At 43.6% G+C, this 15,574-nt stretch overlaps 1 protein-coding gene across 1 annotated transcript in view; it reads left to right on the forward strand.

Moving 5' to 3' along the window:
• LOC110974216 (protein Wnt-5b-like) overlaps positions 1–15,574 on the forward strand; it is a 93,325-nt gene that overhangs the window by 68,450 nt on the left and 9,301 nt on the right. Inside the window, 3 exon segments of the mRNA XM_022225685.2 lie at positions 9,073–9,251; positions 9,254–9,283; positions 9,286–9,369. Coding sequence (XP_022081377.2) covers positions 9,073–9,251; positions 9,254–9,283; positions 9,286–9,369 — 293 coding nt within the window.

Genomic DNA, 15,574 nt, shown 5'->3' on the forward strand with positions numbered 1-15,574 from the left:
ACAGCACAAAGGGGTCTTGGGCATTATTTGCGCTGCGCACAATGTACCTTTCGCTAAGCCTGCCTTCAATGCTCCAGCCGAAGTGACGGGGGCTATTTTCAGCGGGGAATCGATCCCCAGTGGACCACGCCGTTGGTTGAAAGGTTGGGCAAAGGGGGGAAAGTAGGGGAAGAAAGAAAGAAAGAAAGAAAGAAAAAGGAATCTCCGCCGTTTACGCAAACTTTATTGTATCAATGGCTGAAGTAAAGCCCGGCGTTGCGAGCGGGGTTTGTTCGGCTCAAATCCCCGCAGGGACCCGCGCGGTTCACTCGGTGTCGTTGGCCCGCGCTCCGCTAAGTTTCTCGAACCATTCCCCGCGCGCAGCTGGTGTAGATAGTGTTGGTATAAACTATAAATGCCTCGTTGGAAATCGCCGGGTCGCCCAGGGCCCACAGATCACTCATCTCAACCCAAAAGACACCGCCGATTACGCTAACGTGCCATTATAAACACCTTCTGCATCCTTGAAACTCGCGCGGGCTTTGGTGAAAAATGTCCCTATAGAGCCGGGAGAAATCCGAACTCATTCATTATGTCGGCAATTACTGACTTACCAGAAACGTAAAGGGCCATCCACTTGTTGGGATTTTTGTTTTTGTTTTTTCATAATATTTATCCCATAAGCTGATATTAATTTTAAAAAATCTGTCTCCAATCGTAGATACATAAAATATACCTAGATCAAGAATTAATCAAATCGACGAATCAGTTAGTCTACCAGTTAATCTGTGAGTGATATTTACAAATTATTTAATAAATCGATCAATCGGTCAAATGAGCCAATCAGTTTGTCATCCCACAAATGACATTACCCCAGGTTTATAACTGACTCTTTAAAATCAGATTATTGCCTTCAAAGTTGAAAAATACCGCAAAAAAGGGAAGATGCAGTCATTATCTTACCGCCACTTTTCATTCTAACTAAAAACTACCTCTATAGGGAGCGGCACAACAGGCTGGAAATTGGCCTGCGGACTCCTCCCTTAAAACTGTGGCAAACCCCAACATTCTCCTTCCTGCAGTTCTCCTTCGCTAGACGAAATAGGCATTAGTCATTGTGTTTCTGTCCTTGGTCCAACTTCGTGGAGTTCCTGAATTGGAAAACATTGTAAGGTGTCCCTTCGGGCTGAGGGGAAAAAAACCCCCCAGCTTCATACCAGTCACGAGCAATACCATCCTGTAGCATTTGAGTTGGGAAACGTTTTTTTTGCTGAGCATGACTATTCTCTCTCAGCAAGTTCACATGCTCATCGCGATTGCACGGCATTGACTTATGGTCGCAAGCCGAAATCAGACCGTACTGTCACGGATTTCATTCGTTTTTTCATCTTTCAACCTGATAAATGATGTTCCTATTTTATTGCAATGTATTGCGCCATTTGCGTCTGTTTAAAACGTTCGTCTGGACTGTTCTCCTCACCATGCCATGAGTCATACGTTGCACCCGGATTTGCGTTTCAAAATAACTTTCATTTGCAAGAATTATCCCCTAATTCCCTGTGGTTTACGGTGATGCTATTTCCCTCTTTGAGATTTTTTTCATCTCAGAAACGTTTCCTGGCCGTGCAAGATTTGATTATTTATGAGTCGCTGCATGAGTCACGCTGCATGCAACAGGGCCGGCCGATTCGAATTAAATATTAAACTGTTTAAATGTGATCATGCCTCGTTCCCACGGCAAAGTTTTAAGTCTGCATGTTTGAATGTAAATTTTGCAACTTTTTGATTTGCAGGTTACATCGGTGTGTGGTTAGAGGTAGCCTATAGCCTGAGTCACGCAATTTTCTCTGAATCCTAACTTACAGGCTCCTCAATCTGTCTATTGTGTAAGAGGATTTGCAGTTTCCCGGTCCCCCGAGCAACACTCAGTGAAAATTTCAGTGGACTTTTTTTTGGACTGACTGCAATAGGTGTGAATCATGAGCAGTTTTTGCATATTATGTGGCTCATCTCTGAAATCTAATTCGCTGGAGTATCTATATACATGTAAATTTGCTTTGCTGTCCACGGCTTCGGCTTTGCAATGTACCGCGTATCAAGACTTCCTGCAAAGCCCTGTTCAACCTTGTTTTCATTTGGGCTGAGATTTTCGTGTCGCAATTTGTGCTCAGTCTCTGAAAACCAGAGTCCACGAAATTATTAATTGACACTAAAGGGGGGGGGGAAGCTCACATGCAACTCAAACCCCCCGGGCAAGCTTTTATTGAATTCGGATTGCAAGCAAAGAGGAGACGGTGGGCCTGGTGCATGTTGAATTAGACTCATAACTTGCTTTACTTGATTTGTTTATGTCATGTGAGACAAAGGAATCGTCGTAGGGTGTCCTTGCAAAAGGAGCTTGAAGGTTTCGTCGCGTTTGTGCGAAGGATGGAAGCGGTTTAATGATAGAAAACTCGTGTTGTTCCAACCAGTCATCATCTGTTGAGAGATATTAGCTGTCTCTCTGGTGCGTCTCTCAGTAACGACCGTTGGATTTAGTGGGTCGAAAAAGAGTCCTCGAAGGCGGCAGATGACTGCATGCAGGGTCCTTCCCCGGCCGTGATGAGAGAAACCTTTACGGGCTGTCTTCAGTCGAGAATCTGCCCACATTTTTTCTTCAAGTTGTCAAGTGAATCCTCCTTGTCAGCGAGGCGGTAAAAAACGGAAAAAGCCTGCATCATCAACAGCAGCGGGATCTCATCTTCGCCATCATCGACGCGCCTCATCCCCTGTCTGCCTGCGACAGGTGTCAGAGAGAGCGGCATCCTCAAGTTACCTGCAATCGTTGATTTCCTTGGCATCTTCGATGAAGTGTGATGTTTCGACTCCATGAAAAAAAACGAACTCCTAGTGATAGTACGCATGACTAGTGTACTGATCAGTGATGAGGTTTGGAACCCCAAATAGTCTGGCGCCGTGAATAAGGATCCTACTGCTTCAAGAGGACAAGGCATTGTGTTTCCCTTTGTTCCTATGGAATAACACCCTCCCACAGACTGACCATTGACACTTTGAAGGGCGTATTTTAAGAAAACATCGACTAGCGCGGACAGGAAGCATCCATTGTTTTCCTATGTGCTTTTTTTTTCTTCGAAGAGAAGACTCATTGTACAACTCCCAGGGTTGTCTTTCGTCTGAGACAAGGTTCTTCATCCGGAACTCATTCATTCAGGAGGGTGGATGTTTCCTGACAAATGAAATCATCGATGGGGTGCTCAGACATTCAAAGTCGGTGGCCTAGTGTCCCCACATCACGCAACAGTACTTTTTCAAGACGTTGCTTCAACTTTATCTTCCTTAATGGTTCCGTTTATATACATCTCATCATCCATCTGTATGTCAGATGTTATGTCGAGAGATTTGAAATTTGACCCTGAGATTTCTGGAACAGCCACGTCATCATCTTGTTTTTACAATAGGCCTGTATAGTTTGCATAATTGTATACGGAAAAGTACTACGGGCAAACTGTTGCTTTTTATATATTGGATTTCAGAAATGTTAAGTTTAATAAATGAATTTATCTCTTCAATTGAATCAAAATTGGTTCTCCCATTTATCAATTCTGCACCGCGCGTTATTTCTTGCTTATCAATGGCGCCAGTTTTAAGGAGTAAAATTGATAAATTTGCTCCTAACAAATTCAGTACAAGTCATGTATTATGCTGCGTTCGAATTAGTTGGCTACGACCTGCAGTAACACGTGCACCTAGGAAATGAGTTTGACCGCTAGCTTGTGGCTCATAGACATTTATACTGTATATAGCTACAGTCGTAACCAAGTAGGTTGGAGGGACCTTGTAACACTGACCAAGAATAAAAGTCAGAAATAATTTATGCATTCTCTGAAGAGTATTTTTTAAAAGGGATTAACAAAATTCAGGTCATTGTAAAATATGCAAGATACCTAGAGAATATAGGGTCTACCCTTACGGTATGGTTGAAGCTTGCTATAACACTTGGGCCGTAGTTGCGCGCCGTTATTTCTCCAACCACCCACCCACCCACCCACGGGGCCAGCCTGGCCTGCTGCAGTGCAAACCACTGCCGATGAATTATTTTGGTGCCGTTGCAGTAAGTATCACTAGAGGCCTCCACAAATTATGACAATCCTGGCGCCCAAAGAAAGGCAGACAAACAATTCACATAAATAGGATCTAGGGGTAAGAAAAATTTGAACTGAACTGGGAGAAAGAAAGTGTTGAGGGAAATTACCGAGGAGAAATATTGTGCCCTTGGTTAGCAGAATTTCAACGAGCGTCTTTGCCTGAAGTTGTTTAACCGTATCACAAATTATACCGTGGGAGAAAAAATAAGAAGATTTGTAGGGTGGGAAATCGTATCACATTTTCAAAGGATTTCAGGAAGTATCGTTTCCGGCGATTTCGATTATTTTTTCCCTTAATAGTCCACCCAGAGCAGCTCACAAATAGTTTAATCGTCATATAAAAACGCCCGCGCTCGTGACTGGCTGCTTTGCACAAACATCAGTGCACCCACGTTTTAAAAATGGTCTCAGGAAAAATCAAACTTAGAAATCCAGATACATTTGGAAAAAGTCAAAACGGTACAATCAAAATGATATTGAAACAGAGAAAAATACTCAAAATATTATTGGAATATTTAAATTTGAAGTGTGATATTTCTGATGACATTTTCATCGTTTACGTGCAGGGCTAGGGGGGGGATTCTCTGGTTTTGTTGTTTCGGTTTGTGCGGTTTGGTTTGTTCGTTCGTTTCAGGTTTTGGTTTTACGCCTCCCGCCCAAAAGGGTTCAGCTCCTGAAATTGACCTTATTTTTAGCAAATAACTTTTTTTCGACTTTTTTATGAGTGAAGCGGTTATCTGACATGTCACATTCATCGTATCCCGGAAAGTTTTCACTTGTTTCTGGAAAATCTACAAGTTAAACTTCTGAAAATGTCAACATTTGGATCCCCCAAATCAGTCCTCCTTTTATTTTCATCCTATCCCCTAACACCCCAATCAATTTAGTTACAGTTTGAAACAGTGTACTTGTTCACCATGTTTAAATGTTTATAGGGTTACTGTGTCAGTGTTTTGTTTGCCCGACCATTACCACTATCTTGTTAACCTGTGTTCATTACCAAGTCCTTTATCCTATATTACATCGTCTTTTGTTGAAATTTCTTCACGACACGGAGGCTGTTAGTGCGATACGTTTGCAATTGATTAGGAGTTGGGACACCGTGTGCATGGGTAAATATTCTTCTGTTTAATTATCATGATTTAAATCTGTCTCTTGACTTGTATTGGATCTATACCTAACAAAGGTTGTATTACTTTAGCCAAACAAAAACTGCTGCGGTGTTTACGAAGCTTTGTTTCGAAATCTTTTCATTGTATTGGTCTACAATGAATGACGATTTATTCCATAAAGTTGAGGTCACTTTGTAATAATGTTACACACAGCATTCGTGGAAGAAGGAAACCAGTTAAGATTGGCCAATACCAGAGTCTTTTCCTATGAATCAGAGATTTGTATTTGAAAATAAGTTTGCTCAAACATTTAAGATCATCTGAAACTTATAGGACTGTGTTTGTCTCTTCAGTTTAATGTTGACCGGGCAACTGTTTTTCAATATTTATTTGTATTTTTTTTAAGCTGCAATGAAACACAACCATTTTGTCATGTCAAGTCTCGTCTCGTGAAGGGTATGTAAGATGCAAATTTCGAGTTCGCTATGCCGGGAAAGTGCATGCTATTTCGTTCACCACCCTTGTTCCTGTAGACATTTCGTTTTCTCACAGTATCTCAATACTTTTCTTCTCAACACCTCTACTCTATGTAAAAAAAATTACGTGCGAAATGGGATATGGTCCGTGCAGGCAATTTTGGCGCAAAATCAGTCACATGAACCTCAGTAGCCTAAGGGTGTATGAAGGCGGAAAAATGAAACCATTTGCAATCGTGATTGCGTGCTGTGGCCTTCGACATTTCCCGCTGAGCTGATTTTTGGATTTGGTGTCTCGATTTCCACAAAGTTATTCTCATTTATCTTGATGTATAGCACCCGTATGTCGGAAGTATACGAAGGTGATTATGTGCAAGGCGTGCACTTCGTTCCCAGCTCTAATCCACTTCACGTGTTGCGAGTTGCCGTCAACTTCAAACACAATTATGCACACGTAAACATCACGTTATCTGGTTATGTTTGGATTTCATATTTCTCTCCGGGATGGCTTGCTTGTATTATTGTTCGAGATATGGCCACTTGCATTTGCAGAGAATTGTGCCTTCAGAAAAAGGCGTATCAATCACTGAACTGGAGATACGAAATATGTTTGTGTTACCGCGAAAAACGGTGGAACATCAGTAGGTCTGACAAATACAATTCTTCATTTTAGTTTTCCAAAGTTGATCCGTTTTCTCAACCAACTATATAAGGCCACCCACGAGTCATCCACGATCACATCAAGAGACAAGCCATCCGTAATCTATGGCAGAGTAACTGCCGTTGTTTATTTCCTCCGTAATGAGCTTTTTGCGATTTGACGGGTTGATTTGACAACGACTCGGCATCGTCACAGCAGCAACTACAATTAGAGAAAAAACTGAACGAGTCGGTATGATTTCTACAAATTCAGTCTAATTTCCACACATTAGACCTTGTAAACTACTACGTCCTTGTCAAGCCAACTTCCCTTTCTCCATCCTGCTCTTCCAAAATTTACGCACATTTTTTGTTTCTATGGAAGTTATTTCATAGCACGGACTGAAGTCCCTGGACTTCTCCGTAATCCGAATCTTTATCGCTGTTGCTGTATAGTGTATCGACAAGGTATGTAGACATTACAGTGCATATTTATACACTACGTATATAGGGTATATGAAACAAGGATCGTGGTGCCGTACTTGCTTGCCAATATAATAATACATCCTCTCCTTTCTTAAAAGCGACAGGTAAACAATACCCGTGGATAACGATTACCTGGCTATTTCCTGCATGCAACCCCCCCCCCCGCCAGACACACACACATACACAAAGCATCGAAGCCTGCTGAATAATTAATGTCGCTGTATCCCTCACCAGGCAAATCCTATTAATCTTAGCCCGCCTCTTGTGTGTTGTTGACCGAGCAGATTAAACCCACAATCGGTGTGGATTTAGGAAATTAGCAAGTTAATCTTTTTGCGGCCGGGACTTGTCCAGGCTGCCGTACGGGCAATGTTTGGTGCAGTGGTTGTTTGAGTTCGTTTTTGTTACAACGCCGATATGTTTATTCACCTCAATCGCAATGTGCCTGCAACGAGGAAGGCGTTTTCAATTTTCGATTGCTGTAGATAGCCTTCTAGTCTGCACGTTTTGCATGAAAAAGTAGTGGTATGATCAGCTAATTTGACTGAGTCACTTGAAGTGTAACCACGGAGCTGAGTGATTCACTCACAGATCACCCTTTGGTGTCACAACGAAATCTGTAGACCTGTACAAAATCCAGTAGGCCTACGAGATCCAGATAGACATCTCTTCCGCGTCACGCTTCAGACATGCGCGATACAACCAGCGGCAATGAGTCGTGAAACCCAAATTTTATGCTACACCGGATGGCGGACTGTCCCTCCATCCACGGCGTTAGGTGCGCGGCCAAACTACATGTACCACAAATCTATGGCGTGACACGAGTCAACATACGTTCAAGAGTTGGGTCAAATACATGTCTGAAGACTCCCTTGCGGATGGTTCATCTCAATATTTTTCAGTGAAAAGTATCTTACTCTGTGCAGTCAAATCATATCAATTTTCAGTTGCTCTGCCCGTCGAAGTTAAGCCCTACGTACAATAATCCCCCCAAACGTTTGTCAGTAGTACACTTGGCTGTCTCCAGAGACCAAACAAAGCCGCAAGCATTTCCTCGTCATGAAGAGTTTGAAATGGTCTCCTTCTCTGTCTTGTTTAATAGCTAATGGTCTGTAAGATGCGTTGATCATCACCGCGCGTGGAATTGAACCGTGTCGGGAAAAAGCAATCTGCAGACCTGATTGTTGAAAGGACAGAATTTATATCCTGAAACCCCTTTTAAACGCGTGAGAGAAGCTTGTGAGAATTCTTCCTCAAAACACTTTTGTGAAATACGTCATTTCTTAATTTTGAACACCATTGGAGGTCATTGTAAACTGGTTTCATGTACGAACATAAGGCGGGTGCAGTTATCTTTTAGCGAAAAAGGGGCATTATTTGCGGTCTGAAAAAGACAGATTGGATTTCGGAAATTCGGGAAGTCTGATAAATTGGATCCACATGTTGGAAGTGGTGCAGGAGGGGAACGACATGATGGATGGCACGGCGGTTCTAAGCTGAGTCCCACCTGTGGGATGACACGGTGCATATCCGATGTATGTTGTCAATGTTTCTCGTGCGAATGTTGAGCGGTAAAAACCCTCACAAATTTCCCTCAGCTGTCAAAGCCGACTTTATCAGGAGCAGTAAAGGCTGGTACGAGTCTGATTGTCGGGTCCCGTCGGGAAGAAAGATCCGGCCAGATACACAGTTAAATGGAGTTGATCTTGACTTGTAACAAAAATATCTGACACCAGCCCAAATTTTTATATGGCCATTTTCGATTCCTCGTGGACTGATGAAGTTGTCCATACACTTTTCTTTGAAAGCATTGTTCACTATCTCTCAACATATTATCGATGACGTAAATTCCCACAGTTGAAGTATTTACTTTGACATGCATGGTTGCTTACGCTCAAGCGAAATGTTGGATACTGTTTATTTCCATTTTCTCCACATGGTTAATTTCAGCTCCTCAGAAAACAAAATCTGAAACAAAAAGCCCATATTGAGATCTTTGTTCAGCCATTTTCGTTTGATTGCTCGTATCTGCAATTTATAATCAGCTCAGAGTGAATATCACCGGTCTACCCCTCCCCCGAAAAAAAACTTGGGAAATTGGTTAATCTTATTTCGTTTTGCTGTCCTCTTTTATTCCATGCTCTCCATGATGTCGCCGAACTTCCAACCAATCATCTGCGCCGTCGTGTCTCCGATTCATCCGGTGGAACCTCTCATATCGCGATCCCATCCCAGCGAGTCGGGAGGCGGCCTTCACCTACGCCATATCCGCCGCGGGCGTGGTGAACGCCATCAGCCGGGCCTGCCGGGAGGGGGAGCTGTCGCCCTGTGGCTGCAGCCGGGCGCACCGTCCTCCGGACCTGGACCGGGACTGGGTGTGGGGAGGCTGCGGGGACAACGTGGACTACGGCTACCCGCCTTCGCCAAGGAGTTCGTGGACCGCGCGGGGAAAAGGAGTCTAACGCGCCCCGGGGGACCTACATGTACTCTCGAATGAAGTCTAACCTGCATAACAACGAGGCTGGTCGGAGGGTGAGTTTCTATGTCGAGTTCCAGAAGAAAAAAGAACAGAAATGTGAACTGTGCATGTCCATTTGCTTCGCATGACACACTTTGATCTCAATCTAGATAGGCTGCGCCAGTGGCAGCGATTTGCTTTCATCGATGTGTGGTGTTCTTTGTTTTTGTGTATTTTTTTTTTTACCGAGGGGGCTGGTGTAGGCCTGTGTGAAATAACATTGTCGGTATACATTTAATGGATTTGCAGACTCAATCTTTATTCAGTGTAGTTCTCATATTCCCAAGTCCCTCGGCAAAGTGAGATTATGGTTGAAAAGTCATGTGTGAAGCACCTTCCCTGCTCTTGATTGCCGACGGAGATACAGGCAAGCCTCGGGTTATTCTATCCTTTTCCATTGCCATTTGAGATCTCACAGATTGCGTTACCACAGTACTGGTAAGACATTAAGTGCGATGGCTTTGTTTGATCCGTTCTCTGGGGTTTGATGCACTGCTTCGTCGACTCTCCATTAGGCTTCGCATTAAAAAAAAAGAAACCGAAAACTGTTTGATCGTATACGTAGATACTAAAAACGCCATCACTGGCTCGTCCAGCCCGCGCGAGATCCTGTTACTTTGGTAATAATTATTTCGCATGGTCAAAAAAGTAGGCAAACCGGCACACCTCCTCACACCCAACTTAACTTAGTCCCAATACCTTTGCTATACATGAATTATGTCGTGCGTCATCTTTATTGTAGTGCTGAGCGACTTTGACGCGGTTTACGAATGAGTCTTGTCTAGACAGGGTTGGGTTCACATGTATCGACCCAGCTCCGAACTATGTCACAATGCCAAACCGACACACACGGCCAATTTACCACAGTTCCCCACTGTACGTCTCTGTCCTTGTGTGTCAGCTATCCGTATACCAAATTACCACCGCCCCGGTTCTATATCGCCTCATATGCCCACATTTCTGCGCATGGTCGTATGCATTATGATGATCGTGTAATATGTGGCCATGCCTGTCTGTTAAGATTTGAGCAAATCTTGCGCAGACCCCATGTGTTTATTGTCCTATTTGCACACTCCCGTCTGCTGGTACGGTCAGCATCCATCTCAAGCTTCCGATCTGCACCACGCTTTTACCGATTTTTTGGTACCACTTACTGAATGGAAAAAGAAGCTAAACAAGGTTGTAAGCATGGGACCGTGCTGCATGTTTTCCTTGCTGAATGAGCCCATCTTCCCCTTTTTCAAAGATGGCGCTAGCAAGCCAGTCGCCCAATTCGTAGACATGCTTTGCTTGATCAAGTGAGAGTTCGATCAGATCGGTTAGATTTGATGGTTTCGAACCATAAGCCTTGATTTCTTGTATGATGTACTGGATGTCACGAAATTAGGAGACCTTGCGACACAATCAACTCGGATTTCTGTGATTTCGAAAGCTTCAAATCCAATCTAGCGAATAATTAGTCAGTCTGGTACTTGGAGTGCTGACACCGTGTCCTTGGGGCCGTTTTTCTTTATTCATTCTCTCGATCGCTCGCTCTTCTTTTGACAGCCAGCCAGCGGAAGAGCGGATGGGCCGTCCTACGCGGCCCCCGTCGCGCGGGTGCCTTACAAATCCTGCCACCACGGTCGCACACCGCGCCCGGACCGATATTAGGGTACAATGCGCTCAGCGGCCGGAAAATCGTAATCCGCTGAGAAACTCGCCATTGATCGGGTTGACACTTGAAAATCTGCAACAGTGTTTAGAGCGGAGCTTGCAAAAAAATCCAAACGAAGTCAGCCTTTCACTCCAAAGCAAGCTCTGCTACATCACCGTTTGAGTTTTTTTTTGTGTGTGTGAATAAAAACCAGATAAAACGATTACCGGTAGCTTGTGCATCACATATGGCTTTATACAGATGAGATTACCAATAGAAACCTTTGCTCAGGAAAAAAACTGTCAAATCCTAGACAGGTTGGTTGATGCTGCTGTTGGACACAACTGAATTAAATACGAGCACCTCCAAGAGTTTGCGACGCGTTGGCCAATCACAACGCGCGAAATCTGTCGATGCACGTTTGGAAAGGGTCGACAGATTTCGCGTGTTGTGATGTGCCAACGCGTTGCAGACTCTTGGAGGCGCACTATTGTGGATCACCCGTATTGCATATTGTTGGAGTGGAAGAGAAGGATTTTGCTATAAAAATGAATGATAATGGCTGATCATGATGCGTACAATTGGATGTAATATTACAGGTCTAGTTTGTGGTAAGTCTGAAGGGTTTGGTTTCGCAATGTCAGGATTTGAAGCGATACTTTGTGTTTTGAAAGAGATGAACCAACCCGTACAGTAGCCTGCTCAGATCGTCACCCTCCCAAAGAAAACAAAAACCCTGTTGCGCTGACAAAGGCTTAAAGGGCGTCTTGCCCAACTGACAGGATGGGTCAGTCTGATGAAATGTCTTGTTAATATGACCAGCGAAACTCCGTCATGTTTTTTTTTTGACAAGCTGTCAATCACGTTCGTACCGGAAGATTTTGTTTTCTGCGATCTGGTTAATTTCCAGTGCTGGACGCATAACTTCGTCTGTCAGTGCGCCTGGCCATTTTGCATTTTGGCTCGGGGAATAACGCCATGGAGCAACGATCACAAAAGTGATGCGTCACCAGCGAGTCAGATGTAATTGGCTGTGTCACTTTGATTTGTCATTTGATCTGTGCCCTCTCTTCCTGGAATGACCACCAAGGTGAGAATGTCAGCTTGTCAATCCGACAAGTGTGGACGCCTGTCTTGCGTCCATAGTCTCCATACCCTGTGACACACGGCTGGACGCAGTAACGACAGCCTTTTTTCACCGGTGACTAAGCTAAAGACCAGTGGCCTTCGGGTCGAATTAAACCTGTCCACTGATCGGCCTTCTCAGTTCGCTCCCTCCTTCGAGGGGAGGAGGGGGGCATTCCGGGGAGTAATTCAGGCGTTGGTTAACTAGCCACTTCAAAGGCACATGATAGCGATTTGAAACTCTTAATTCCGTCTGCATTCCGCAAAGGGCATTGCTCAAAAGCTACGATTTTCATAAATAACTTGTCGATACGGACAACTCACTGTACGCGTATAAGTAAGGTTAGTTTTTCTGTTTCTTGACATCATTTTCATCTTCTGAGCGTAGGACAAAATAACAACTAAAGGGAGGAACATTTCCTTTTGAAATTACAAGATTCTTTGAAAGGGGGATCCATGTGAACTTAATATGAGCGTTTCACAATAGTGCGCCTCCAAGAGTTTGCAACGCGTTGGCCAGCCAATCATAACATGCAAAATCTGTGTACCATTCCAAACGCGCACCGGGTCGACGGATTTCACGCATCGTGATTGGCCAAGGCGTTGCAAACTCTTGGAGGCGCACTATTGTGAATCACCCGTATTGGTCATTGGTTAATTGGTAATTAACTATACCTGCTACGTGAAGTTCTAATCCTTCTCAACATTTCCTGTCATTCGCAAGCTATCTTCATAGTATGTATTTTTTTTCTAAAAATAATATAATTACAGGAATTCACAAAGAACGTCCTGAGTTCTGGGATGATATCCACGAATTCTTTTCAGCCTGCCGTCCCCGTACACACATTCCTTCCAACTACGCCCCCTCCCCAATCATGTATTTTTTAAAATTATATCATTCTAAAGTTATTCGGTGACAGTTGGTGTTGTGTTCAAAATATGCCAACCACCCAAGTCGAGGCGCAAATTCGATTCGATGAACAGCTCGTCTGCGCCTCAGTGGGTCCCCTTCCCGCCCTTTTTTTAAACAACGGAAGATGTGTGGTTAAATCTACACACGCCAAGACACCACGCCAGGAGACAATTTGCAACCACACTATGGTGTCTGAATTGATACAGTATTTTGTTAGCCATCGAGAATGCCCACACACGCGCGTGACGGATCAAAACGCGACTTGCGGTTAGACGTGTTTTTTGATTTGGCAAGCGTCCCAGCTACATGCGTTATGCTCGATAGCACGGAGGTACGGTGTGGGTCTATTTTTAACGGCGCAATAATGACGTCACACTGTGAGGACGGCAATTCGGGGATGTAAAGCTTTCAATTTTTTTGGCGACCTTTTGGGTTAATTTCTGGCTTGCAGTCCCCTAATACATGTTGGCAGGGGTCTGGTCTTGTTACCAGACTCTGTTGAATGTTGAAGAACGGAAGAAGAGACAATAATTATGGCGTCAATGTGAGACATGCACAAAGCACAGTAAAGCGGGTCAGTGGTGTGAGCAGTTCTTCAATGGTTACAAAAAATGTCTACCAGCGGTTGCACACTCGTAACATTTTACCCCATGTGAATAAGCACAGAGGCTGTGCTTTCAGTGAAACAACAGCACTTGCAGTTATCTTGTTCTTTATAAAGTGGCACTTCCCTGTCACATCCTATCAAAAATTAACAGAAATGGGACATAAATGCTGGGAGATGGGGAACCCCCCCCCTCAGTTTTTTTTCACTAGGAGTGGGCTATCGGACCACCCCCCCTTATTTTCCGCGTTAAGAAGAAAAGGTGGATTTTGAGGTATTTCCCGAACTTTTTAACAATAAATCAAAATAATATTCAATAGATATTTTTAGTTTTACCGCTTTTCGAATTTCCACAGCAGGCCTTTTTTCCTTTTTTAATGTAAGTAATCCTCCATCCTTTCGTCCTCGGCACAGATTTACGTCACCCACTGGAGGAAAGAGCGTTCGTGTGTTTGACATCGAAATGACCTCTGAGTATTCACTGAAGAAAAAAAGAAAAACCACTGCAGTTTTGATCCAGGTGCTGCCCCCATGTATTGCACCTGCGTGGTACAACACGAAATAAAAAAGACGTGGCGTGTTCAACACAGAGCAAAATTGACCAAAGACCAACAGAGAAACAGATTATCCTATCGTGATGATAATTTGCATGTTCCCTTCACAGTGTGGTAGATACTGTACCTGTGACAATGACAACACTTGTCAAGTTCACACAAATATTTTGTTTGGACGTTTGCTTCCTCAATCTTCCAAAAATCGAGAATTGTGCAGAAGAACCATTAACACGGTCAAAGAACTACGTAACGCGAAGGTTGTTTCAAACATCAGAACTGACTCATCAAATGCCTCTTGATAGATCGTACTCCGACAAAGATTAAAGATATGTACGATTTTTGTGTTGTTAAACTTCTGCACGAAAACAACAACAACAAAAAATGTGTAAAATGCATGATATTTATCCTGAAGGCAAATTTCTCTCTTGTTTTCACCAGAAGACTGCAAAATCTTTCTCGGAGAAAAGCAACTCCGATTTTGATCGGATTTGAAATCATGTCAATCCTTGTTGAAGATCAGAAACCACCTCGATTGTTATCGTGGGCTTCAAAAGATGCCCCGAAGCAACGAGTGAATTATCAAAATTCATCTATCAGCACTGATGATAGGGGAAAATTAAATTAGCTCTAATTTGAATAAAGCGAAAATTCACCCAAACAACCTTGTTTTCTATTTACCCTGGGCGCGTGACTTTCTGAAAGTTCTCGTGGCGCCTGAAAAAATTCCGGAAAGCCTGGAGGTTATACAACATGTTGTTTGCGTCTCTCTGAAGCCAATATCTTCATGTTTGTTCTGAAAAATTCTGAAATTGGGCACAAAAAGAAGTCCCCTATTTGGACAAGATTTATCTTGACTGACAGGTATAGGGTGTGTGATTATTTGGAAAGCAGACTCGATGCTACCGCCGGGGAACTGCATGGTCCCACTAATTTCACACATTTTCCACACGTATTTACTCTTGAAGGCGGACCGTTCACCAACACTCCAAAACACTTTGATTTTCAAATAATTCCTTTGCCCCTACAGCTACAATTTATGTCGTGCAAAATAAGGGACTCACACGGCCGTCTGGACAAACAGGTATTGCTTTTTCGCACCGCAGTCGAGAAGTTTCTCGCTGTTCAGGGTCATTCTACCGGACTGATTTCTAGTTTCGTTGTTACTGGTTCCCTTTTCTTCTTCGTTTTTTTTTTTTTTTTGGTCTTATGTTCTTTTCAATCCTGTTTTCCAGAGACACTGGATTCCCGTCAGAGAAAGAAAAAAAAACGAGAATGATCAAGCTGGGCGGGCCGGGTATCCTACCAACAAGGTTCAAATACCCGTGGCGCCAGGCCACTCTTTGAGCGGGAACAGACGAGGCGCAACGGGGTCCGCAACAGTGGGGCC

The sequence above is a fragment of the Acanthaster planci genome, linkage group LG04, assembly GCF_054643075.1.
Source record: "Acanthaster planci isolate LZ-2023a linkage group LG04, COTS_SCS, whole genome shotgun sequence".
Classification (NCBI taxonomy): domain Eukaryota; kingdom Metazoa; phylum Echinodermata; class Asteroidea; order Valvatida; family Acanthasteridae; genus Acanthaster; species Acanthaster planci.